Here is a 26573-nt window from a genome sequence, read left to right as displayed (position 1 = left end):
GCTTGAAAATATGGAGAGTGGTACTCAGTGATGTGTTGTGTTGGATTTGACATAAAGTAAATGTTTTTGCTATATTCTTTCCAGTTTACTTTAATGCCTTATTGCAGAAAGGGTGCATGTTTTGGAATATTTGTATTGTGGAGTAACTACAATGTTGTTGATCCATCCTCATTTTTCTCCTATAACAGCCATTAACATCTGTAACTGTTTAAAGTCACCATTAGCCTCATGGTGAATTCCCTGAGCACTTTCCTTCCTCTCCAGCAACTGAGTTAGGAAGGACGCCTGTGTAATGAATAACTTCACCATGCTCAAACAGATATTCAATGTCTGGTTTACCAATAGGTGTCCTTCTTTGAGAGGCATTGGAAAACCTTCCTGGTCTTTGTGGTTGAATCTGTTTGAAATTCACTGATCGACTGAGGGACCTTACAGATAATTGCATGTGTGGGGTACAGAGATGAGGTAGTCAAAAATCATGTTAAACACTATTATTGCACACAGAGTGAGTCCAAGCAACTTATTATTTGACTTGTTAAGCACATTTTTACTCCTCTTCTGATTTAGGCTTGCCATAACAAAGGCATGAATTCTTAATGACTCAAGACATTTCAGCTTTAATTTTGCATTGATCTTTTTTGCACTAACGTTTTGACTCATCACATATGCTGCTGCTAATCTTTATTATGTGTCAGTGTATTCATAGTTATATGTACATATCTACCTCAATTACCTCGTACCCCGACTCTTTACTGGTACCCCGTGTATATAGCTAAGTTATCATTTCTCATTGTGTTCATTATTACCTTTATAATTACTTGTTTTACTTTTCTATTATTTCTCTATTTTCATTCTCTTTGCATTGTTGGAAAGGACCCGTAAGCATTTCACTGTTAGTCTACACCTGTTGTTTATGAAGCATATGACAAATAACATAATGCACTACTCCTCGATCAATCAACTTTCTGAGGACACCACTGTTGTAGGCCTGATAACCAACAACAATGACAGCCTATAGGGAGGAGGAATGAGCCCTGGCAGTGTAGTGCCAGGACAACTACCCCTCTCTCAACTCTCTGCAAAACCAAGAAGCTGATTGTGGACTACAGGAACATAACCTGTACTGTATAATCTATCTGGAAAGAATGGGATGCGTGGAACAATGCAGAGCCTGAAGTGCAACTGAATGTATGTATAAAAGGGCCTCTAGCAGGTGGATGTCTAATCTAATAGTTTGCTGATGTTTGATTAGAAGTGCCAGAAGTATACTGTAACTGCCAGATTGCAATTGTTGTGCTCTGACTCTTCCGCCACGTCTTTTTTTTCTTCCCACAGGAGTTATTTGAAAATCTCCCAAAAGATGACAGTTAGTAAGGAATTAGACATTGTTTTATGCACGGCAAGGATCTCTTTATTTGCTATAATTAGAGCCGCTTAATAATTCTGTTCTTTTAAAGTTCTGTTTGTAGCCATAGGAGTCAGATTGGAAAGCTATTACCTTGGTCAATTATCCTTAAAAGCAACGGGTGAAAGCTTTGCTGAGTGTCCTTAGGCATGGACCATATAAAATGTTACAATTAATTTGTTTATGACATGGTTGGTGTATTTGTCCTTTTCATTATTACCCTCGTCATCATTCTTATCATCATTAGGATGCAATCAGTTTCTCTTGGTTGCACACACTGACAATGGATATTCATCACCATATACTATATAAAACCGTCAAAGCGGGAGCCAAAAATAGCCCAGAGGATCCTGGCATACCAATATACAGTACCTGCTATATGTAAATAGACTGTGGGAGATTTAAATTAATAGTGTGAGAGCTCTGCCATTTGGCTGCATGCCTGTCATTGTGCAGGCCTGTGAGCTCCATCATTTTTCTGTTTGATACAAACATGCTTATCTGGTTGAACATAATCAGCTTTACTGAGCTGAGGGATGGCACTGTCCACTTTGATTCCACTTCTTAAATTCAACATCCACTCAATGTAGAGTGTAAGCCGGCCATAAAACAGCTAATCTAAAACCTAGACGTTTATGACAGACTGTGGGCAGACTTGACTGCTATTGGGCCTGACCAATGTTGAATTCATTAGTGATGTATACCTGTACAATGACATTTATATGATATGAAGTACTGCGTTGTTGTCATTGAATCAATGGGGCAGATGTAGCATCTACTTTGTTAGATTGAACCATTCTGAGACCGGGTATTGTGAAGCGATATCTGTATTACATTGACAGATAGTCTTAATCAGAGAGTTTCTCATTGATTTACCTTATATTGAATAGGATTCAATAACAGGGTCCAGTACTTATAGGGTCCAGTACATGTGGCCCCTCTCCAGAGCATGTATCACTCTCCCTTGTGTATAATGGAAAGTGAATACCTTCCCGTGCTCTCAGGCTAGTAGTGACTTACATCGGTGAACTGTTGACTCCTACAGCCAACATTTCTGTTGCCCAAGGGTCAGAAACAAACAGCTTCTAATTATACTCTTCCTCTGCAGTAGCCATGGAGGGGTGACACTTGTAGGTTAACTCCATTTTAGGAAGGATTGGATGCATAAGTGTGTGTGTGTGTGTGTGTGTGTGTGTGTGTGTGTGTGTGTGTGTGTGTGTGTGTGTGTGTGTGTGTGTGTGTGTGTGTGTGTAATTAGATCAGTGTGACTGGAGCCTGTTCCACTAAAATGTAGTGTGTTAACCCAATGCAGATTGGTAGTGTAAAAGATGCTATTGGGGGTCAAATCTGCCTTCAGTAACAACTCTTGGTCTGTGCGTTTCCTACTTTCCTTGTTACTGTAATACAGAATAATGTTCAAAATTAGAACCACTCTCATTCCCTGTTGATTGCATGTGAGGAATCCAGTTCAAACTGGTCCATACAATGCTTGAAGCCTCTATTATTCATCCTTATCTTAATCACATAGTGAAGGATGATGTGTACTGGATGCAGAAACATTTCACCTCAAGGTTTACAGCAGTTCAATGATTCTACAGGCCATCAAATGTCCTGTAAGTGCTATGATGAGTTTGGATGGGAACATTCATCCTCTCTCCCATTATAGATGTTGAAGAGGCGTAGGTAATGATTGCCCAACTCACATAATTTACCAGACGTGTGTGTGTGTGTGTGTGTGTGTGTGTGTGTGTGTGTGTGTGTGTGTGTGTGTGTGTGTGTGTGTGTGTGTGTGTGTGTGTGTGTGTGCGTGTGTGTGTGTGAAAAGCTATCCTTGTCAGCTAATGTTCACAAATACTGAGAAATAACCCTGTGATCATCCGTTGCCATAGTCACCCAGACTGGAGCACTGTGGTGATGCTACAAGGCCATTGATGCCATTGTGATGTCACAGGTTTTGTGACAAACATGTTTTTTCAAGTAATAAAGCAATCTTTCAAACCATTAGTCTCTGTTCATGAGTTGACTGTTGCAGACATGCTTGGGGACAACTAGAGAAAGAAACATAACTTCAACATTTGCTTTCATTGTTCAAACAAATTACAGACTGTCTAAGAATGACTGCAGTGGATAGCAGTGAGGACTTCAAGCAGAATGTGGCTATTGTAATCGACCCAGGATCAGGCTCCATCAAAGCTGGCTTCTCTGGAGATGAGAAGCCCCATAAAGTTCTGAGGTCAGTGGTTGGATTGTCCAAAAAGGACCAAACTGAATGTTATTTTGGAAACAATATTCCCTGCAAGGACTCAGATGATCTCATTCTCAAGAGGCCCATCACCAGTGGAATGATAAGTGACTGGGATTCCCTGGAGAAGCTGTGGAGCCATGTGCTCTATGAGGAGCTCCAAGTCTGCCCTGAAGAGCATGGCATCCTGATGACTGACCCAGCCTTCTCTCCCATCTCCAACCGAGAGAAGACAGCTGAACTCCTGTTTGAAGGGTTTGGGGCCCCAGCGATATATGTTGGTTACCAGCCTGTGCTGTCCATGTATTCTTATGGACTGGTTACTGGTCTAGTGGTGGACTCTGGGGCTGGTTGCACCTCTGTCTCTCCAGTGTGCAATGGCTACTGCTTACCACATGCCACATTTCACATGGACCTGGCTGGAAAGGGTGTGTCTGACTATCTGAGCAAACTACTGGCCGACGTTGGACATGGGAGTGCTCTCCAGCAAAAGTCCTCTGTGCAAGAGATGAAGAAGCAGAGTTGCTACGTCTCCCAGCTGAGTTCTGAGGACAAAGGAACACCTCTGGACTATCAACTCCCCGATGGCACCACCATTACCCTGTGCGACGAGCGCTTCCGTGGCCCTGAGATCCTATTCTGTCCATCCGACGCAGGAATGTCGCAGCCCGGAGTTCACATCCTGGCCATGAACAGCCTGCAGAAGTGCGCCCCCGAGTGGCAGACGGCCTTGATGGCCAACGTGGCCCTGTGTGGCGGCTCCTCGATGTTCAGCGGTTTCCCGGAGCGGCTCCAGGCAGAGATGGAGAAACTGGCCCCGAGGGACTCCATGATCGGGATGCTATCTGGGGCCCACAGGGAGTTTGCCTCCTGGGTGGGGGGCTCCATCATCACCTGCCTCAGCAGCTTCCAGCCCATGTGGGTGAAGGGGCAGGAGTACCAGGAGGAGGGCTCCAGTGTGGTGCGCAATAAATGCTATTAGAACTCAGACCTTCAGAATTTGTACTGTAGGCCTATAGTATGCAATTATTCTGGAATACATGAAAGTGAAAAATAAATTGGATATTGATTTAAAAATATGCCAGGCTTGTTTTTTTATTGTATGCTTTAGTGCACTGGTAAAATGGGCCATTCAATGCCTTATCGTTTGTTAATTCGATGTTTTCTCCAATATCAATTAAACATCACTGTCATCTGAGTTGAAAGTTCCAGAAAGATGCATCATGCAGTATGACGTTTTTCTTGTATGAAAAGGGAGATTCATTGTCTTCATTGGATCTACTATGATGTCTTGTTGAATTAACATCTTTCCTTCTCTTGCAACATGGGAACGCACTTATATAAAAAATGTTCTATTATGCTTCATCTGTAATCAGCATGGAAATGGAGACCCTAGGGGGTTTGGTTAAGTAGCAAAATGTTAGAGGTTTACTTCATTTCCAACAACAATCCAATGCCTTGTGGAAACAGTGTATTTCTTTCTGTGCATTGAAGTTTAGACAAGGCTGGCGATCACACTATAAGATCCAACTATGCATAGTGGGGACAGGTATAGTGTAGATCTTAAAATTCTGTATATATATATATACAGTAACCTGTATTCGACCTTTAACCCACCTAGGTGCTCCTCTGATGTGGATCTCCACTACAGTGGAACAAGATTAAGCCTGACACCACCACTGACATCCCCTCAGTCCCAGTTTGCACACATGAGCGACAGGGGAGCCTCTTCTAATCAGCAGCCCAGAGCCTACAGGGTCTTTGATTTGCCTTTAATAGCTCTTTTCAACACGACTTCTCTTAGTTATTTGGCTTTGAGTTGGCTGCATGCGAGGTGACACATGTAAAAAGAATGCCCGTGTGATTGCTGGAGGTTGGTACTGTAGAGAGTATGAGTTAGTGGAGGCTCCTCAGAGGAGGAAGGGAACGACCATCCTACTCAGTGAATTTCAGAAAACCGATACTAAATATAATCACGTCAACAAATAACTGATTAAAACCCAATGTTTTATAGTGAAGGTCTACATTAGCCTCAACAGCACTCTCTGGGTAGCACCATGGTGTAGCCGGAGGACATCTATTTCCCATCCTCCTCTAGGGATATTGACTTCAATACATAACCTAGGAGGCTCATAATTCTCACCCTCTTCCATAGACTTACACAGTAATTATGACAACGTCCTATCTGATTTCTTGCAGAATGAACTGACATATTGTCCACCCAATCAAAGGATCAGAGGATGAATTTAGTACTGAAACCATAGCTAGCACTGCAGGGCATAACATGTGGGGAGTAGTTGACTCAAAGACAAAGAAAGACAATAGTTTAACAGTTTTCAACAAATTAATTTATTCGAAAAATAAGGAGAAGCAGCAGAGTGAGAGAGCGAGCGAGAGAGAGAGAGCTAGCCATATTTTGTTGTATATTTTTTTTAACTTTCACTTACTTAGCTAGCTAATGCAGCTAGCTAACTACTCAGAGAATAATGTTAGCTAGCTGGCTAAGGCTATCCAACACTGGAACCAAATATTTGTATAACTAACCCAAGATAGACCACAGTCTGTCATTTCCAATGGGAACAAATTAGTCATAGTGGGCAGAACAAGCAAGGAGAGGGGCAGAGCCAGTTAAGAGCTAGCGTTCTAGCATGTATTTGCATATTTCCGTCAGGGAATGCCTACTCTGTGAAGTGAGAGTTTGCATTAAGTCAATTCACCCTTGCACTCCTTCTAAACAACACTTTAAAAAATGTTTTTGGCAAAGGATCAAATCTACAAAACTTAGTCCACTGTTCATAACAGATTCTAGTTTTGTGCACAGAAAACTGTATTGAAATCAAATGTTTCATTGATGAGAAAATGTGCAAAATGTCGGCCAAATGGATCTCGCTCCATCTTCTCCCACTGCCTTCCACTGGGCGTCCTCTCATCACAATATTTGCTAGTGAGTGGAAACGCCAACCGGATGCTTCACTTATACATCCGGTGAAATATCTGGCTTATCATTCTATCTGTGCTGGAACTCTTCCAAGTTACGTTAAGCTTTCGGTTATATTAATTTATTGCCACAGGGGCCGGCCAGAGTAACTGCAAAACTGCTTGATGTACATTGTACTGCGTGATTGTAGCGGGTTTATTAGCACGTTAGTTCAAAATCAAATCAAATCAAATTGTATTTGTCACATACACATGGTTAGCAGATGTTAATGCAAGTGTAGCAAAATGCTTGTGCTTCTAGTTCCGATAGTGCAGTAATATCTAACAAATATTCTAACAAATTGACAGCAACTACAATATACACACAAATGTAAAGGGGTGGAATAATAATATGTACATATAAATATATGGATGAGCAAGATGCAATACATGGTTCTAGTAGCTATGATGACTATGATGATGTACACTGTGTTTCATTTAGCAGTTATGGTATGAAGGTTTGGCTTGGAGAGGTTACATCGATATTACATTGAATAGAATATGAATGACAGTCATCCAATATGATGTAATAGAAATAATTGTAAAAATCATCCTCCCTCTCTTTAACAGCACTGACCGCCACTGTTCTAAATAGATACCTGAAGATTTCAGACTGCTAAAATTATTCATCATAAATGTTGATTGTCAAGTAATTATAGAGTTTTACTTTCTGTGTACTTGTATTATAAACTATAATACATGCACAGAGCATGAATGACACTGAAAGTGAGGTAGTTCTACATTTAATATCAATTAAGATATCGACCCAATATGACCCTTGAGGCACCACACTAAATGCTTGTGGCACAGGACACTTATTGTAGTCGTGCAGTAACTATTGAGTCCATATATATAGTGCATTCGGAAAATATTCAGACCCCTTGACTTTTTCCACATTTTATTATGTTACAGCCTTATTCTAAAATATATATATTTTTTTAGATCCCCCATCAACCTACACACAATACACCATAATGACAAAGCAAAAACTGTTTTTTAGAAATGTTTGCTAATAAATTTAAAAAACGGAAATATCACATTTACATTAAGTATTCTGACAATTTGCATAGTATTTTGTTCAAGCAACGATTCTTGGTATGACGCTACAAGCATTGGCACACCTGTATTTGGGAAATTTCACTCATTCTTTACTGAAGATATTGGAAGGTGAACCTTCGCCCCAGTCTGAGGTCCTAAGCACTCTGGAGCAGGTTTTCATACAGGATCTCTCTGTACTTTGCTCCATTCATCTTTTCCTCGATCCTGACTAGTCTCCCAGTCCCTGCCACTGAAAAACATCCCCACAGCATGATGCTGCCACCACCATGCTTCATCATAGGGATGGTGCCAAGTTTTCTCCAGATGTGACGCTTGGCATTCAGGCCAAAGAGTTCAATCTTGGTTTCATCAGACCAGAAAATCTTGTTTCTCATGGTCTGAGAGTGCTTTAGGTACCTTTTGGCAAACTCCAAGCGGGCTGTCATGTGTCTTTTAATGAGGAGTGGCTTCCATCTGGCCACTCTACCATAAATGCCTGATTGGTCTAGTGCTGCAGAGATAGTCGTCCTTCTTGAAGGTTCTCCCATCTCCACCGAGGAACTCTGGAGCTCTGTCAGAGTGACCATCGGGTTCTTGGTCACCTTCCTGACCAAGTTCTTTCTCCTCTGATTGCTCAGCTTGGCCAGGCGGCCAGATCTAGGGAGAGTTTTGGTGATTCCAAACTTCTTCCATTTAAGAATGATGGAGGCCATTGTGTTCTTGGGGACCTTCAATGGTCCCCCATGTTTTGTGGAAGAGTACCAAAACATGCAGAAATGTTTTGGTACCCTACCCCAGATCTGTGCCTCGACACAATCCTGTCTTGGAGCTCTACAGACAATTCCTTCGACTTGATGGCTTGGTTTTTGCTTTGACATGCACTGTCAACTGTGGGACCTTATATAGACAGGTGTGTGCCTTTCCAAATAATGTTCAATCAATTGAATTTACCACAGGTGGACACCAATCAAGTTGTAGAAACATCTCAAGGATGATCAATGGTAACAGGATGCACCTGAGCTCAATTTAGAGTCTCATATCAAAGGGTCTGAATACTTAGATAAATAAGGTATTTCTGGTTTTTGTTTTTAATAAATTAGCAAAAAAAATCAAAACGTAACAAAATGTGGAAAAAGTCAAGGGAATTAATACTTTCTGAACGCACTGTATATATGCAAATTGCGTGGGTTCATTAATTTGCCACACCCATTAGGTTCATATCAGATTAACTTGTTGTAATTCGCTCCTCTATGCCCCACCACTCGTGTGTGTTCCATCCTCTTCATTGTGCGTTAACCTACTGTATGTAGCCTATTCCGCCCCTCGTTCCCTCACGGTGCTGAACTCGACGCGAGAGGCACAACATATGGTAAAAAAAGAGCGCTGGAATTTATTTGCATTGTTTTAGAAATAAGTACTTCGTTCAAAGCTAAGTAGAAAGGTCGTTATATTTGCAGTAACAATCACGAGAACAGTCGAGTGGAAAAAGTCAGTGGATTCAACGTTTATTGAGACATTTGCTGATAAGGTAAGTTCTCGCAATTTGAGTTGTCTAGGCTATCACAAAGAGTTGAGCTCACTAATTAATTTTCACTTTGGTTTGTTTGGGAAACTTAGGCTCTTCCCTTAATTAAGCGATGTTTTTTTCTCAAACGCATTACATGTTTATAACATAATCATAATCAGGTTAATTGTGTCGTTTAATGTCAAGTATATAATGCTTGCACATTTTGCCGATAAAGTGATGGAGAACGATGCACCAGAATTTACGCATTATGATAGACTAGACTAATAGATTTCCCCTTTCCATGCTCGCTATTAAGCCTACTGTAAACGAAGCACACGAGACTGCACGTGAACAACCTAGTGAAGCATATCCTGAGGTAGTATCCTATAATTTGGTAAATCTAAAGGGTACAGTTATTTCGTCGATACATCTCTGTTGAAAAAAGTTATATAATAGCCTATATTTCAAACACCATCGCACCTAACCGGTTTCCAAGACGAATTTAATAAAATGTAACATTTGAGTGAGAATTTAGCTATTCAAGTATTTTTTTAAGAGATTGACTTTTGAGTTGCTCAACTTGTGATGTTGGACTGTGCGTGCCAACAAGTTGACAGTAGCCTAAATAATCGTGTAGCCTATTCGCATACCCGTTTTTCTGCATTCATATTTTCATTAATCTCATCTGCAACAGCATGTTTTGCATGACATTGGCTATTTAATATAAAACGGGGAATCAGTGAAGCTGATTCATGCTAATCAAACGATAGGGCAGCGTCAACACCCCTGTAACAGTTTAATCAACAAGTTCAAGTTTGTTAAGCCACTTACTGGTAATATATAGCATATTTATATAGTATATTTGACTATTTTCTATAGGAAAGTCAAGTGAGAACGTTTTACCCCTGGTGAGAAGAACTGAGAAGCTGATGGAAGGGATGTGCAGTTTCAAGCAGTCATCCCAATGACGCTGGCACTTTCTTTTTATGCCATGACAGTGCCAGATTAGTTTTTTTTTTTAAACTCCTACACTCAGTCATGCTATTAATTTGTATTACTTGTATTGTATAATGCTTGACTATTTCTGGGCACACATGCCAGTGGATATAGTAATATATCAGTAATACTTTTTTTCCAATGATTATAACAACAATAAATAACAATAAAAATCAATATAGTAATGGACTAACATACATTGACACATTTTCTTTGTCCTCATCTATTTTTTAGTTTTTGTTGACAGATCCCATAACCACTATGACATTATCATATTCATAGAGAAGCAAGTGAAGGGTTTGTATAATTTCATCCAGTAGTTTTGAAAGTAGTGTTCACAAGCCAAAACGGTCTTGAAAATTGTGAACAATTGTATGACATGTTATCAATTCAAACAATGTTTACGAATTTGTAAGTTCCTAATATCACATTACAATCTCGTTAATGTATGTCCAACTCAATAGTCAACCTAATAAGCCGCACAATCTATTGCTGCAATCTTGTGTGGTAGCTAATGGGGATGTGAGAAACTGAATAGATTCGTTTTTTTATTTTATTGCAGCTGGTGAAACACTGTGGCGTGACACATTAACACCAGTGTACAATGATCTGGGTTTGAAAGGACTGTATAGCTGGTTTTGTGAATGGCACCTACGTGTTGTGTGTGTGTGTGTGTGTGTGTGTGTGTGTGTGTGTGTGTGTGTGTGTGTGTGTGTGTGTGTGTGTGTGTGTGTGTGTGTGTGTGTGTGTGTGTGTGTGTGTGTGTGTGTGGGTAGAGTCCAGTGTGTGAGCAAGAGAGTTACTGTAAGAAAAAAAGGTAGTCCGGGTAGCTATTTATAAGTATTGTTTAGCAGTCTTATGGCTTTGGGTAGAAGCTGTTCCTGACTTGGTGCACTGATACTGCCTGCTATGTCATGAGTGTCTGGAGTCTTTGACAATTTCTTGGGCCTTCCTCTTACACCGCCTTGTAGCACCTTGCGGTCAGGTGCCTTGCAGTTGCCAAATCTTTTCATCTTCTTAGTGGGAAGAGGCGCTGTCGTGCCCTCTTCACAACTGTGTGGGTGTTAATGGACCATGTTAACTTCTTAGTGATGTGAATACAGAGGAACTTGAAGCTCGAGACCCACTCCACTACAGCCCCATTGATGTGGATGGGGGAGTGCTCAGCCCCATCCACCAAAGTGCTCCAATCAGAGAGACTCAGATTCAGGACTTCTCTTTGATCGGTTTTATTATGGCACTTCAATAGTGCTGAGCAATTAACCAAAATGTCTGTTATTCTTTATAATTAAAAAGAAAAGTCATTGACCAACATCGGTTCAAATATTTTAATTCCATTTAGGTCTGTTTTTTTTCTGTGAACTTAATGTGCAGTTTCTCTAGATAAATCAGATCAAGCCTGAACTGTGCGATGTAGTAAGGAGTTGTCGTTTCCAACAGGCCAATATTCAATATATTTACAGTTATAGTTTATAGTTTAGTGCAGAAAATGTGGTAATTAACTACAATGACGATAATCTATTACACGCCTACTTGTTCGGTATGTGTGGAGCAGACGTGGAGAATGAGAGAAGCGACAGAAGACACAGGATCGAGAGGGATAGAGAGTAGTTGCTTTGCAAGATATTTCTACCGGGAAATACATGATCTACCGTGCCTTGCAAAAGTATTCATTCCCCTTGGCATTTTTCCTATTTTGTTGCATTACAACCTGTAATTTAAATAGATTTTTATTTGGATTTCATATAATGGACATACACAACATTGTCCAAATTGGTGAAGTGAAATGAAAAAATTACTTGTTTTAAAAAATTCAAAAAATAAAAAACTGAAAAGTGGTGTGTGTTCACACCTTTGCTATGAAGCCCCTAAATAAGATCTGGTGCAACCAATTACCTTCAGAAGTCACATAATTAGTTAAATAAAGTCCACATGTGTGCAATCTAAGTGTCATATGATCTGTCACATGATCTCAGTATATAAACACCTGTTCTGAAAGGCCCCAGAGTCTGCAACACCACTAAGCAAAGGGTACCATGAATACCAAAGAGCTCTCCAAACAGGTCAGGGACAAAGTTGTGGTGAGGTACAGATCAGGGTTGGTTTATAAAAAAATATCTGAAATTTTGAACATCCCACGGAGAACCATTAAATCCATTATTAAAAAATTTAAAGAATATGGCACCACAACAAACCTGCCAAGAGTGGGCCGCCCACCAAAACTCACGGACCAGGCAGGAGTGCATTAATCAGAGAGGTAACAAAGAGACCAAAGACAACCCTGAAGGAGCTGCAAAGCTCCAAAGCGGAGATTGGAGTATCTGTCCATTGGACCACTTCAAGCCGTACACTCCACAGAGCTGGGCTTTACGGAAGAGTGGCCAGAAAAAGTCATTGCTTAAAGAAAAAAATAAGCGAATACGTTTGGTGTTCGCCAAAAGGCATGTGGGAGACTTTTCAAACATATTGAAGAAGGTACTGCTCAGATGAGACAAAAATGTTGCTTTTTGGCCATTAAGGATAACGCTATGTCTGGTGCAAACCCAACACCTCTTATCACCCAGAGAACACCAGCCCCACAGTGAAGCATGGTGGTGGCAGCATCATGCTGTGAGGATGTTTTTCATCAACAGCGACTGGGAAACTGATCAGAATTGAAGGAATGATGGATGGCAATAAATACAGGGAAAGTCGTGAGGGAAACCTGTTTCAGTCTTCCAGAAATTTGAGACTGGGACGGAGGTTCACCTTCCAGCAGGACAATGACCATAAGCATATTGCTAACGCAACACTAGTGGTTTAAGGGGAAATATTTAAATGTCTTGGAATGGCCTGGTCAAAGCCTATGTCACATCTGCTCCTGCAATGCCCTCTACTGCTCATCCTGTGTCTCCTTGACCTGCCGCCGCTCCCCCAGTACTCTCTCCCTCTCTCTCTCTGTCTGTGTATGTGATTGTGTGTGCTGGAGTCAGAGAGCAGATCCCCACGAGCTTCAACCTTTTCAATAATCAAGACCTCTACAAATACTCAGTCCTGACACTTCCACGCTGCCAGATCGTAATCTCTGCTCAGTCAGTCTACGTTTCTAGCCGTTTCTTACTATTCAGATCCTGTCATCCTGTTGTGCCTGTTTTCCTTGCCTGATGCTGTTTCCCTCTCACGCTACAGTTTTGCCCACTCTGACTCTGGTCCCTGTCTCCAATCCCACATCTCGTCATCCTGCTACTCTGTCCTGGATTCTCCACAGTTTACAAGATGGCGTAGCAGTTCAGACGTCTTTGTCTTGTCCCGTGTATATATATTTTTTTCCTTCGAATATATTTAGTCTATATTTTTTATATTTTTAACCTCAGTTTCAACATACTCTCCTGCAACCCGCTATTTTCTATACTTTAGAACCGGATCCTCCAACAGAAGCTAGCCAGCTAACTAGCTCCTAGTTAGTAGTCAGTTAGCCACTGCCAGCTAACCTTAGCCTGGTCAACTCCTGCCAGTCTGCACAGTGCGATTCAACCCAGAGCATACCGTACTGCTTTTTCTCCACATCTCCGGATTCCTACCGCAAGCTCTGAACCTCTTCACCTGGATCATCGCATCTAGCTAGCTGCTCTCCAAGTGGCTACCCCTGGTTAATGCCTCTGTCCCGAAGCAAGCACCAGTGAGCCGGGAACTAGCCTCGTGCTAGGCCCATCTCCCGGCTAGCTGAAGAGGTCCATCAGCCACTCTTTTGGCTGCAATACCTATTTTGCCATTTTGTCTGTACATTATGCCTTGAATCTAGTCTTCTGCGCCCAGAAACCTGCTCCTTTTACTCTATGTTCCGACCGTCCTACAATCTATGCTAGATGCCCTCAATCTCACACAAATTATCAATGAACCTATCATGTACAACCCCAAATCCGTAAATACGGGCACCCTCATAGATATCATCCTGACCAACCTGCCCTCTAAATACACCTCTGCTGTCTTCAACCAGGATCTCAGCGATCACTGCCTCATTGCCTGCGTCCATAATGGGTCTGCGGTCAAACGACCACCCCTCATCACTGTCAAACGCTCCCTAAAACACTTCAGCGAGCAGGCCTTTCTAATCGACCAGGCCCAGGTATCCTGGAAGGATATTGACCTCATTCCGTCAGTAGAGGATGCCTGGTTATTCTTTAAAAGTGCTTTCCTCACCATCTTAAATAAGCATGCCCGATTCAAAAAATGTTGACCAAGAACAGATATAGCCCTTGGTTCACTCCAGACCTGACTGCCCTTGACTAGCACAAAAACATCCTGTGGCGCACTGCATTAGCATCGAATAGCCCCCGCGATATGCAACTTTTCAGGGAAGTTAGGAACCAATATACACAGGCAGTTAGGAAATCAAAGGCTAGCTTTTTCAAATAGAAATCTGCATCCTGTAGTACAAACTCCAAAAAGTTCTGGGACACTGTAAAGTCCATGGAGAATAAGAGCACCTCCTCCCAGCTGCCCACTGCACTGAGGCTAGAAAATACTGTCACCATCGATAAATCCAAAATAATTGAGCTGAGTAAGCTGAGATAAGGCGGGGCTTTACCTAGCAGCGACTTGTAGCCAGTGGGTTTGGCGATGAGTATGAAGCGAGGGCCAACCAACGAGAGCATACAAGTCGCAGTGGTGGGTAGTATATGGGGCTTTGGTGACAAAACGGATGGCACTGTGATAGACTGCATCCAATTTGTTGAGTTGAGTGTTGGAGGCTATTTTATAGATGACATCGCCGAAGTCGAGGATCGGTAGGATGGTCAGTTTTACGAGGGTATTTTTGGCAGCATGAGTGAAGGAGGCTTTGTTGCGATATAGGAAGCCAATTCTAGATATAATTTTGATGGCACTATCATCAAAGCCCCATATACTACCCACCACTGCGACCTGTTGGCTGGCCCTCGCTTCATATTCGTCGCCAAACCCACTGGCTCCAGGTCATCAAATTTTTTCTATTGTGTTATTGACTGTATGTTTGTTTATTCCATGTGTAACTCTGTGTTGTTGTTTGTCTCGCACTGCTTTGCTTTATCTTGGCCAGGTCTCAGTTGTAAATGAGAACCTGTTCTCAACCTGCCTACCTGGTTAAATAAAGGTGAAATAAATAAAATAAATGAATTAAGTAATAAAGTCATCAAATAAAACAAATGTAGGCCTAAAATATTTTATTACATTTATGTTAATAAATGATGGTTAATATTAATGGGCAGTCACACCATCATGGGACTTTTATGAATTGTTTAATTCTGTGTTGTTACAGCATTCAACCCACATAATGCAAAGTGCATGTCATTTGTAAAAGCACTAATCGCTCAGCACTACAGTTCAATCATCTGAGGACAATAGTTGAATGTATGTTTCTGAGAGCAAAAGGAAACAAGTGGCAGTTGATCATAATCAACATAATGCACAATGAAAATAATAAGAAGGCTTCAATTACCCCGGCTTCACACAGTTCAAAAATACACATTTCCGGTTTTAAACATGAAATAATCTGCAACAGCCACCCCCACATTAGTGCAGCTAATGTGTGCCCTAACTGCTCTTCAGGCATCCTCCTTTGGGATGGTTGGCAAAAGCATGATGTCACGTCTGCTCCCGCTCTTCCCTTCCCCTGGCGCTTGAGGGCACCAGATTACCCTGCATCACACGCTCCTGCCATCCATCACTCACACCTGCCCTTCCTCGTCACTCGCATCAGCGTTATTGGACTCACCTGAAATCACTTGTTCACATGTTCATTTCCTCCCCTATATTTGTCTGTTTCCTTGCTCTGTTCCCTGCTTCTGCATTGATTGTTTTTGTCTTTACTTTTAGTTATTGATGCTGTTCCTGTCTCGTGTTATTTCAGTTATTATTAGCCGGATCATCAGTTATTGTTCGCCCAGATGGTCCAGGAGTTTTTGTCTTTTGCTCTGTTGGTGACGTTGGGGTGGATCCCGCCGCCGATGGATCCGGGGGTGCCTAAGCCAGCCCATCGGGCTTTCACGCCCTGGCTGGCTCAAGAGGTTTTCCTGGCTCGGCGGCTTCCCATCCCACGTCGCACTCCACTGGATCACCGGGCTTCCCTTCTGCTGCGGAATCGACAGGCTCTCATTGCCTCAGCCGGATCGTCAGGCTCTCATGCCTCGGCCAGCTCGCCAGGCTCTCACTTTCCTGCCGGTTCGTTGGGATTTCACGCCCCAACCGGCTTGCCCAGCGCCCATGTCTCGGCCGGTTCGCCCAGGTGGGACGCCGGGTGGAGTCCCAAGAGGGAGGGGTACTGTCACGTCTGCTCCCGCTCTTCCCTTCCCCTGGCGCTTGAGCGCGCCAGATTACCCTGCATCACACGCTCCTGCCATTCATCACGCACACCTGCCCTCCCTCGTCACTCGCATCAGCGTTATTGGACTCACCTGGACTCACTTATCATGTTAATTTCCTCCCCTATATTTGTCTGTTCCCCTGCTCTGTTCCCTGCTGCTGCATTGATTGTTTTTGTCTTTACTTTTTGTACTTGACGCTGTTCCTGTCTCGTGTTATTTCAGTTATTATTAAATGTTTACTCCCCGTACCTGCTTCGTCTCTCCAGCGTCATGCCGCGTGACACATGAGGGCCACTTGTTTTGTGTAGACTGTTCCCTACAGAGATCCCCATAGCTCTCTGGGCCACCGACCCTTGCTCTAGGGTTTTTTCCCCTTTTGGTGGGATTGTAGTGTGGGTTAGTACTCACGGATGAGTCCAAAACCTATCTGCCCGCACTTGACTGTGGTGCCATCTCCGCCTCCTCATGGAGTTAGGGGCATAGGCAACTTGAGGCAGGGTGTATCGCGCTTCCCCTCAAGACCAGGTTAGGGGTCACTAGGTCCTGTGGGCAATCCCAGTGGAGTGAGACAGAGGGCAGAGGATCCTGAGGCAAACTTGTGAAAGGTCAGCCGAAGGTCACCGGCTGCTCAGAGGGACAGGTTTTTGTGCTGTTAGAGCACTGATATCTTCTGAAAAGCTAGTAGCCTGGCAGTGTCTTAGGAGAGTCAATTCAGCATCTCTGTGAGAAGGCTTAGGAAGAATGGGATCCTGCAGTGCTGCCCCATGGAGGTCTTGGTAATTTGCCTCTACTAGCTTCTTCCAAGATGCATACTCATCAGTGTCTGGGATATGGCTCTTTACCTCTTTGACAGTGAAGTTGCAGAAGGTCGACAGACAAGGATCTCAGAGACAGTTTCATAGAGTTTCAGCAAGACTCAATCCCTAAAATGTGCAAGATTTGTCAGGAGGGCTACAAGAAGAGGCTCAGCAACTGAGACTCTCAACTAGGCTAGTCCAGCGCTACCATCATGAACAATTGCAGAGCATCTGCAGAGAAAGGCAGACCCCCAGGTCCAAGAGTCAGACCCACAACATCTACCATGGTGCGTTTCTTCCGACTTCCCAGTTGTCTTGAACACACTGAAGTCGGAAGTCAGAGATATCTGAGTACCGAGTTGCCAATTGTTTTGAAACTGGCAACTCGGTACTCAGATATCTCTGACTTCCGACTTCAGTATGTTCAAGACAACTGGGAAGTCGGAAGAAACGCACCATGGGAACCGCAGGTAGCAGGTAGCCTAGTGGTTAGAGCGTTGGGCCAGTAACCGAAAGGTTGCTGGATAGAATCCCTGAGCTGACAAGGTAAAACTCTGTCATTCTGCCCCTGAGCAAGGCAGTTAACCCACTGTTCCCCGGGCACTGAAGACGGGGAAGTCGATTAAGGCAGCCCCCTGCACCTCTGATTCAGAGGGCTTGGGTTAAATGCGGAAGACACATTTCAGTTGAAGTCATTCAGTTGTACAACTGACTAGGGATCCCCCTTTCCCTTCAAGTCATATCCAAAAGCACCTTCCAAGGATAGCAGCATGCTCACCAGCAGAATGACTTGTAGATAGCAGCTCTGAAACCCCTGAAAGTAACCAACTTTCAATTCTGGGGCAGTGAGGATGGTGCCAATCTCACTGAGTGGCTGATGAGATTGGCCATAGTGGAGCTGGAGTGCCTGAATAGTAGCTGTGTAGGGTGATGACGGCAGGACTGGTTCTTCATCTGTGCTTCAGGGAGCTTGAGATTTTCCAGTAGGACATGATACTTTCTCAGTCAGCTGTGTAAGTGAGTCAAGGAGATTGTCCAGTGCCAGTTTTAGGTGAGCGGTCCTTCTTAACGTCAGTGGTAAAATCAGGTAAGGTGGGTTCAGGGGGGTGACTTACATGGAAGGCTGAACCCATCTGCTGAGCGGGACCCCAGGAGGGGGGTGGACCTTGCTATGGGTAAGCTGGGTAGTCAGGCAGTGGAGCAGGGTATGGAACTTGCTTTGGGTCAACCAGTGAGCTCTCATCGGGTTTCAGTACCAGTCTACCCAGCTCACCCTCAGCAAGTTCCATACCCTGCTCCAGAGCCAGAGTACCCAGCTTACCTGCACACTTTACATGTTGCATTTATATTTTTGTTCTGTGTATATAATCATACAATCAATTTGACTTTGTTTTTACCAATCTACCTGTAGAACAACATAATGGTAATCATGTATTTGAAAGGTAAATCTCTTGATAATATGGGTAAATCAAGATGTACCCTAGGTCTAGTCACATATTATTCAATAGGAGTGTGCTCATGCATTGAGTTATGGAGCTTGTTTTAGCTGATTTCAGGGCCTCGAGATGACAAACAATCTCTTCCGTTAATTATTGGCAACTGTGAGGAGAAGATATCATTTCATTGTACTGATCAACAACATTTGCATAGAAGATGTATTTTCTTCTTTTATAAAAGTGTGTGCCATTTGCAAGGCATAATGTGGCTGTGGAATCTGACTTTGTGGCTATGGAATCTAGTGATAGGCGAGGGAGATGAAGAAGTAAATTTGTTTTTGGTGGCGACGGAGACGAAGTGATTTCTTAACTTGGAACTCAGCTTGGAAATCAGCATATTTTGCGTTATGATTTAATATTATCACAAACAAAGTACTAGGGTAGTGAATTCAGCTGTAAGCTAGCAAGGAAAGTTAGCCTACAATTAAAGCTACAAGCTACCGGTATCGTCTTGCATTGTAAAAGTGTTGTATGGACATTATTTTAGCAAACAGTAACATTTCTACATGACGTGTTGCATTAGTCAAGTGTTTTAACTTCCGTGCAGCGTGAGTGGGGAGCTAATGCAGCCTAGACAGCTCTAGCAATGAATGAGTAAGTGGAACAGGCACTTTGCTCTTCACCCTATAAAGGGGCTGCGCTGATAGACAGACTTGATCCTCTCAATCACGTGAGACACATTTGACAGAAGTATCGGACGTAACAAAAATTCTAGTACCAAACTATATACCGTGCAACACAAACGCTGTGTGATTGGTTCTTCCTGTAGTGAATCCACTTAAGGGACTTCCCATAACTGATACACATCTCACCTATATTATCAGAGAACTAGGGTTACGAAAGTAACGTTGAGTTTCCTCATGCCTCTGTGTGACGTGTTTGTGTGTGCACATCTGTCCACAGTGTATGTGCATGTTTGAGAAATGTAAAAACAAACAGTTGCTAAAGTAATGGTGGTTCTACAAAAGTTGTGATGTGATTGCCTCATTACAATTCTTGAGGAATCTTAAAGGTTGATCACATAAATATTAGCAGGAGGTGTTTTCTTCCTTCATCTTCATTTCCAGTGACATTTTTGGGGACACCTCTAAATTGTCAAACCCATATTGACAGATTCAACAGAAGAAAGATGACTAGAAAAGTCATGGGTTGTACGTAGTCCTCTCAACTCTAGTGGTGGTTGTAGTTGTATGGCATGCAGCTCTCGGATTTACTTAATTCCAAATGGATGGGAGTTGAGACTGGGAGTGCGAGTGTCATTCTCCACAGCAGTCTGCGCAGTGGGCTACCTCCCTGCCTGCCTTCCTGTCTGATGGCAGCAAGGTCATTCATTCCTCCACTCAAGAAGATAAATTACGTCTTGACACAGCTTAGACATTGACAGTGTGGGGAGGCAATGGCAACAGCATTAGAGTGCAGCAAAACATTTCCCTGTGGTCTTTCATTAGATTGAAGTGTGAGTGATTGGACTGTTGTGTAAGTGAGAATAGCAGGCTTTTGGGTGGAGTAAAGCTACAGTATATATTTCCACAGACGAGTGTATTTGTAAATAAGAGTCAGAGTGTTTAATGATTGACGGCAGAGATGCCGTCTAAAGAGTTTAAAAGCGTTTGATCTATTCAAGTAATAAGATAAGGCTACAGTTATTTCACAAGAACAGTATTGAGAGTATAGTCTCGTCCTTTGATGTATAGAATCAAAGATATTCAACTTCTACAGTCTGACACAGTTATATTGACTTATGTCGTTAGCCTCAATCTAATCTTATACATACAATACATTCGGAAAGTACTCACTTTTTTTTAACGTTACAGCCTTATTCTAAAATGGATTAAATACTTTTTCCTCATCAATATACTCACAATACCCCATAATGACAAAGCGAAAACAGGTTTTTAGACATTTTTGCAAATGTATTAAAAATGAAAAACCAAAATACCTTATTTACATAAGTATTCAGACACTTTGCTTTGAGAATCGAAATTGAGCTCAGGTGCATCATGTTTCCATTTATCATGCTTGAGATGTTTCTACCACTTGATTGGAATCCACCTGTGGTAAATTCAGTTGATTGGACATGATTTGGAAAGGCACACACCTGTCTATTTAAGGTCCCACAGCTGACAGTGCATGTCAGAGCCAAAACCAAGCCATGATGTTGAGGAATTGTGTCGAGGCAGGATTGTGTTGAGGCACAGATCTGGGGAAGGGTACCAAAAATGTCTGAAGCATTGAAGGTCCCCAAAAACACAGTGGCCTTCATCATTCTTAAATGGAAGAAGTTTGGAACCACCAATATTCTTCCTAGAGCTGGCTGCCCGGCCAAACTGAGCAAGAACCCGACAACCACTCTGAAAGAGCTTCAGAGTTTCTCTGTGGAGATGGGAGAATCTTCCAGAAGGACAACCATCTTTGCAGCACTCCACCAATCAGGCCTTTATGGTAGAGTGGCCAGACAGAAGCCACTCCTCAGTAAAGGCACATGACAGCCCGATTGGAGTTTGTCAAAAGGCACCTAAAGGTTCTCTGGTCTGGTCTGATGAAACCAAGATTGAACTCTTTGGCCTGAATGCCAAGTGTCACGTCTGGAGGAAACCTGGCACCATCCCTACGGTGAATCATGGTGGTGACAACATCATGCTGTGGAGATGTTTTTCAGCTGCAGGGACTGGGAGACTAGTCAGGATAGAGGGAAAGATGAACGGAGTAAAGTACAGAGATTCTTGATGAAAACCTGCTCCAGAACGCTCAGGACTTCAGACTGGGGCGAAGGTTCATCTTCCAACAGGACAACAACCCTAAGCACACAGCCAAGAGAATGTAGGAGTGGCTTCGGGACAAGTTTCTGAATGTCCTTGAGTGGCCTTGAGAGGCTGTAATCACTGCCAAAGGTGCTTGAACAAAGTACTGAGTAAAGGGTCTGAATACTTATGTAAATGTAATAGTTCAGTTTTTTGTTTTTAATACATTTGCAAAAATGTCTACAAATCAGTTTTTCCTTTGTCATTATAGGATTTTATGTGTAGATTGATGAGGGAAGAAACCCCAATTTAATCCATTTTAGAATAGGGCTGTAATTTAACAAAATGTGGAAAAAGTCAAGGGTTCTTAGTACTTTCTGAATGCACTGTATGTTCTATTATAGCAAACACGTGTCTATCTTTTTTTCAAATATGTAACAGCTAAGCACAACAAGGGCATGTTTTTCCCCTGCCATAGTGATAGGTATGGAAAATTGTCTAATGTCACCCTGTTCTCCCCTTTAATGTTATCCAACTCTCCATGTCTGAGTCAATGTGTAATATTGTTTGTTAATGGCCCCCATTATAATGTACTGTGTTTCATTTCTGTTATTGATTGACCAAATGTAATGTATCTGCTGTACTCATTTGCCCTGAACAGGAAATAGAATAGGAGGAAAGGTTATATTTCCGCTGTTGAATGTGTAACTGTCTCCTAGAGATGGATACATGGTACGTGTCACATTCCATTACTCTCATCATTAGTGTTATTTTCTCCTCCCTCTATCTTATGTTGATTGGAGTCGATAGGCTGTTTGGAGCAGCAACATATTTGCCTTGTTTCCCTCTTAACCCTTAACCCTTAACTCCCCAAAAGGAAGCTGTAGATGATATATCTGAGTGAATAATCCTTTAAGGCCAAATTCTAATTTGTGATCTGCACACATAACTCAGATGTTTTATTATCAATGGGAGATTTGTGTAAAAATGTAATATAAGAACCTATTGATTAGTCAAGGTGAGAAAGTCTATCCACAGCATTCTACATTCTACACCACATCGGGCAATACAATAAATTACCAAACACATTAATCCAAGTTGTATATTATTATTAGCAATTATGATGCCAATTTCCTTTTACACAGTTTGTCATACTGTTAATGAGGTGTGTCCTAGAGATGATCATGGGGAGAGCTTTAGGTTTTAAGTGCCCATCAGTGCACATAGTGATGAATGTAATCTCGGTCTGCCAGTTAATTATTTACCATATGTGTCAGTAAATGTTACTGGCTCTAAGTGGTCACATACAGCATCACTCATATAAGCTATAATCCAGGCAGCATCTGTATGAAGATAGTTATGTTAGTGGAGGATGGAAGGCTGAAAATAGAGCTGCATTATGTCATTACTGTTTCAATATCAGGCGTGTGGATTGATTTAGTTTACGTTGATAAAAAATATTTTACTATACTATTACTATAGTAATACTACTACTGTACAGTATTTGGGGCTAACTACCAATGTCATTGGATTGGTTGCAGTGTTGGAGGAACAGAGAGAGTCCTCAGCTACTGTGTTGCATCGTTGATGCCTTTCCTATTCTCTTTTCACTGGTCCATGTTACAGTAACTTCCTTTACTCTCTGTCTCTGCCTCCTGCTATCTGATATAGAAGTCTGTCAGCGTTGGTGCATCAATCACACAAGGCCAAGCAGAACAAGGCTGGGGAACACAGTGATAGTTCACATCAGTCGCATTTCACAATGCTTGGAGAGAGTGGCAAGAGGCTGTGGATGGATTCAGACTGATGTGGAGAAAAGCTAGGATAATAGATCACCGCTGACATGATGTGCCAATACGTTTTCTCAGCTTCAATACTTATGTGTAGAGAATGTAGCAGGAAATGATAGCTGCCGTTTTAGGGGCTCCTGACCAATTCTGCTATTTTGTGTATTTTTTTGCATTTTGCACTGACCATAACTTTTTTTGTACATAATGTTTCCACCATCGTTTCCTATGACCGGAAAGAGCTTCTGTACATCAGAACAGCGATCACTAACCTTGGATGAAGATTTCTGCTTCAACAAGTCGGCGGTGGAGAACATACCGCTCACCCCGGACCAAGTCATGATCGCCGAGACTCGGAGAAGGAAAAGACGCCGTAAAAGAGGCTGATGTGCGGGCACCCCGACAAAACTACGCTGGCGAATAAATAATCCACCACTAACCTTTGTTCTATTACCGAAGTACAATCACTGGAGAACAAACTGGACGAGCTCCGTTCGAGACTATTCTATCAACGGGACCGGAAGAACTGTAATATCATATATTTCTCAGAGTCCTGGCTGAACAAGGACATAGATAATACACTGTACCTCTTGCTGGTTTGTCTATGCATTGGCAGTATCAAACAGCAGCATTGGTTAAGCTTAAGGGGGAGGTGTGTGTCTCTTCGTTAACAACAGCTGGTGCTCGATCTCTAATATTTAGGAAGTCTCGAGGTTCTGCTCACCTGAGATAGAATAACTAATGATTAGCTGTAGACTATACTATTTCCCTAGAGAGTGTATCTATATTTTGTAGCTGTCAATTTACCACTACCAAGTGAGGATGAGGATTATTTAAGATACTGTTTAAAGAGGTAGGGTTTTAGATTTTTTTCGGAAGATGGGCAGTGACTCTTGTCATAGCTTCAGGGGAAAGCTGGTTCCACCATTGGGGTGATAGGAAAGAGAAGAGCTTGGACTGGGCTGAGCTGAAGCTGCCCTCCTGTAGGGGTGGGAGGGCCAAGAGACCTGAGGTGTCAGAACGTAGTGCTCAGGTTGGGGTGTAGGGTTTGAGCATAGCCTGAAGGTAGGGAGGGGCAGTTCCTCTTGCTGTTCCGTAGGTAAGCACCATGGTCTTGTAGTGGATGTGAGTTTCGATTGGAAGCCAGTGGAGTGTGCGGAGGAGCGGGGCAACATGAAAGAACTTGGGAAGGTAGAAAACCAGGCCGGCTGCTGCGTTCTGGATAAGTTGATGGCACAAGTGAGGAGTCCAGCCAACAGCGAGTTGGAGTAGTCCAGACGAGAGAGGACAAGTGCCAGGATTAGGACCTGCACCGCTTCCTGTGTGAGGTGAGGTCATACTCTACAGATGAGCAGGTCACTGCTATGATGTTTGCAGAGAATGACAGGGTGTTGTCCAGGGTCATGCCAAGGTTCTTTGCACTCTGGGAGTGGGACACTGTTGAGTTGTCAACCAGGATGGAGAAGTCTTTGAGCAGGCAGGCCTTCCCCCGGAAGGAAGAGCAGTTCCGTCTTGTCGAGGTTGAGCTTGAGGTGGTGGGCTGACATCCAAGTTGAGATATCTGCCAGGCACGCAGAGATGTGTGACCCCACCTTGGTGTCAGAAGGAGAAGGAGAAAATTAGTTGAGTGTCATCCGCATAGCAATGATAGGAGAGGCCATGTGAGGTTATGACAGAGCCGAGTGACTTGTTGTATAGACATCAAAGGAGAGGGCCTATAACCATGCCCTGTGAGACACCAGTAGTGCGAGTATGTGGCGCAGACACAGATCCTCTCCACGTCACCTGGTAGGAGCAGCCTGCCAGGTAGGATGCTATCCAAGAGTGTGTAGAGCCCAGCCCTCAGAGAGTAGAAAGGAGGATCTGATGGTTCACGGTGTCAAAGGCATCGGATAGATCTAGGAGGATGAGAACAGAGTCAGCTTTGGCAGTGCGGAGAGCCTCCGTAACACAGAGAAGAGCAGTCTCAGTTGAGTGATCCTTCCTAACTAGTTAGGGTTAAGAAGATCGTTCTGAGAGCGATAACTAGAAAGTTGATCAGAGACAGCACACTCAAGTGTTTTGGAAAGAAAAGAAAGAAGGATATAGGTCTATAGTTTTTGACATCAGATGAGTTCATTGTTGTTTTCCCAGATACCTTGGACCCACTCCAATTCGCATACCGCCCCAACAGATCCACAGATGACACAATCTCTATTGGACTCCACACTGCCCACTCCCACTTGGACAAAAGGAACATCTATGTGAGAATGCTGTTCATTGACTAAGCTCATCATTGATTAAGGCTCCAAGCTCATCACTAACTAAGCACACTGGGACTGAACATCTCCCTCTGCAACTGTATCCTGGACTTCCTGACGGGCCGCCCCCAGGTGGTGAGGGTAGGCAACAATACATCCGCCACGTTGATCTTCAACATGGGAGCCGCTCAGGGTGTGTGCTTAGTCCCCTCCTTTTTTGGCATGGGCCCTCAGAGCCTCAAAAACTTCTACAGATGCACCATTGAGAGCATCTTGACTGGCTGCAACACCGGTATGGTAGCTGCTTAGCATTAGTAAGGCGCTACAGAGGGTAGTGCGTACGGCCCAGTACATCACTGGGGCCGAGCTCCCTGCCATCCAGGATCTCTATACCAGGCGGTGTCAGAGGAAGGCCCCAAAATTTGCCAAGGACTCCAGCCACCCGAGTCATAGATTGTTCTCTCTGCTACCACACGGCAAGCGGTACCGGAGCGCCAAGTCTGGAACCAACAAGCCTCTGAACAGCTTCTATCCCCAAGACATAAGATTGTTAAATAGTTAGTTAAATAGTTAACTAACTTTTTGAACTCATCACATATGCTGCTGCTATTGTTTATTATACTGAACAAAAATATAAACGCAACATGTAAAGTGTTGGTCCCATGTTTCATGAGATGTTTTGGAATGGGTGGCCAGTAATAAACTAGTCCTAAACATCTCTAAAACTAAGAGCATTGGATTTGGTACAAATCATTCCATAAATTCTAGACCACAGCTGATTCTGGTAATGAATGGTGTGGCTGTTTAACAAGTTGAGGAGACTAAATTACTTGGTGTTACCTTAGATTGTAAACTGTCATGGTCAAAACAAATATTAAATGGTTGTAAAGATGGGGAGAGGTCTGTCCATAATAAAGAGATGCTCTGCTTTTTTGACACCACACTCCAAAAAGCAAGTTCTGCAGGCTCTAGTTTAGTCTAGTCTTGATTATTGTCAAGTCGTGTGGTCGAGTGCTGCAAGGAAAGCC

The 26573-nt window shown here is 42.9% G+C and overlaps 1 protein-coding gene and 1 pseudogene across 1 annotated transcript; one reads left to right on the top strand and one right to left on the bottom strand.

Annotated features, from left to right (window-relative positions):
* The first annotated feature begins 3519 nt into the window (after positions 1 to 3519).
* Positions 3520 to 4629, top strand: LOC139414504 (uncharacterized). The gene has a single exon (XM_071162416.1). The coding sequence runs from the start codon at positions 3520 to 3522 to the stop codon at positions 4627 to 4629; it is 1110 nt and encodes a 369-aa protein (XP_071018517.1).
* Positions 4630 to 24134: 19505 nt separating this feature from the next.
* On the bottom strand, positions 24135 to 25724 carry LOC139412600 (uncharacterized; annotated as a pseudogene).
* Positions 25725 to 26573: the final 849 nt, after the last annotated feature.

The sequence above is a fragment of the Oncorhynchus clarkii genome, chromosome 7, assembly GCF_045791955.1.
Source record: "Oncorhynchus clarkii lewisi isolate Uvic-CL-2024 chromosome 7, UVic_Ocla_1.0, whole genome shotgun sequence".
Lineage (NCBI taxonomy): Eukaryota > Metazoa > Chordata > Actinopteri > Salmoniformes > Salmonidae > Oncorhynchus > Oncorhynchus clarkii.
This window is presented reverse-complemented; position numbering and strand designations above follow the sequence as displayed.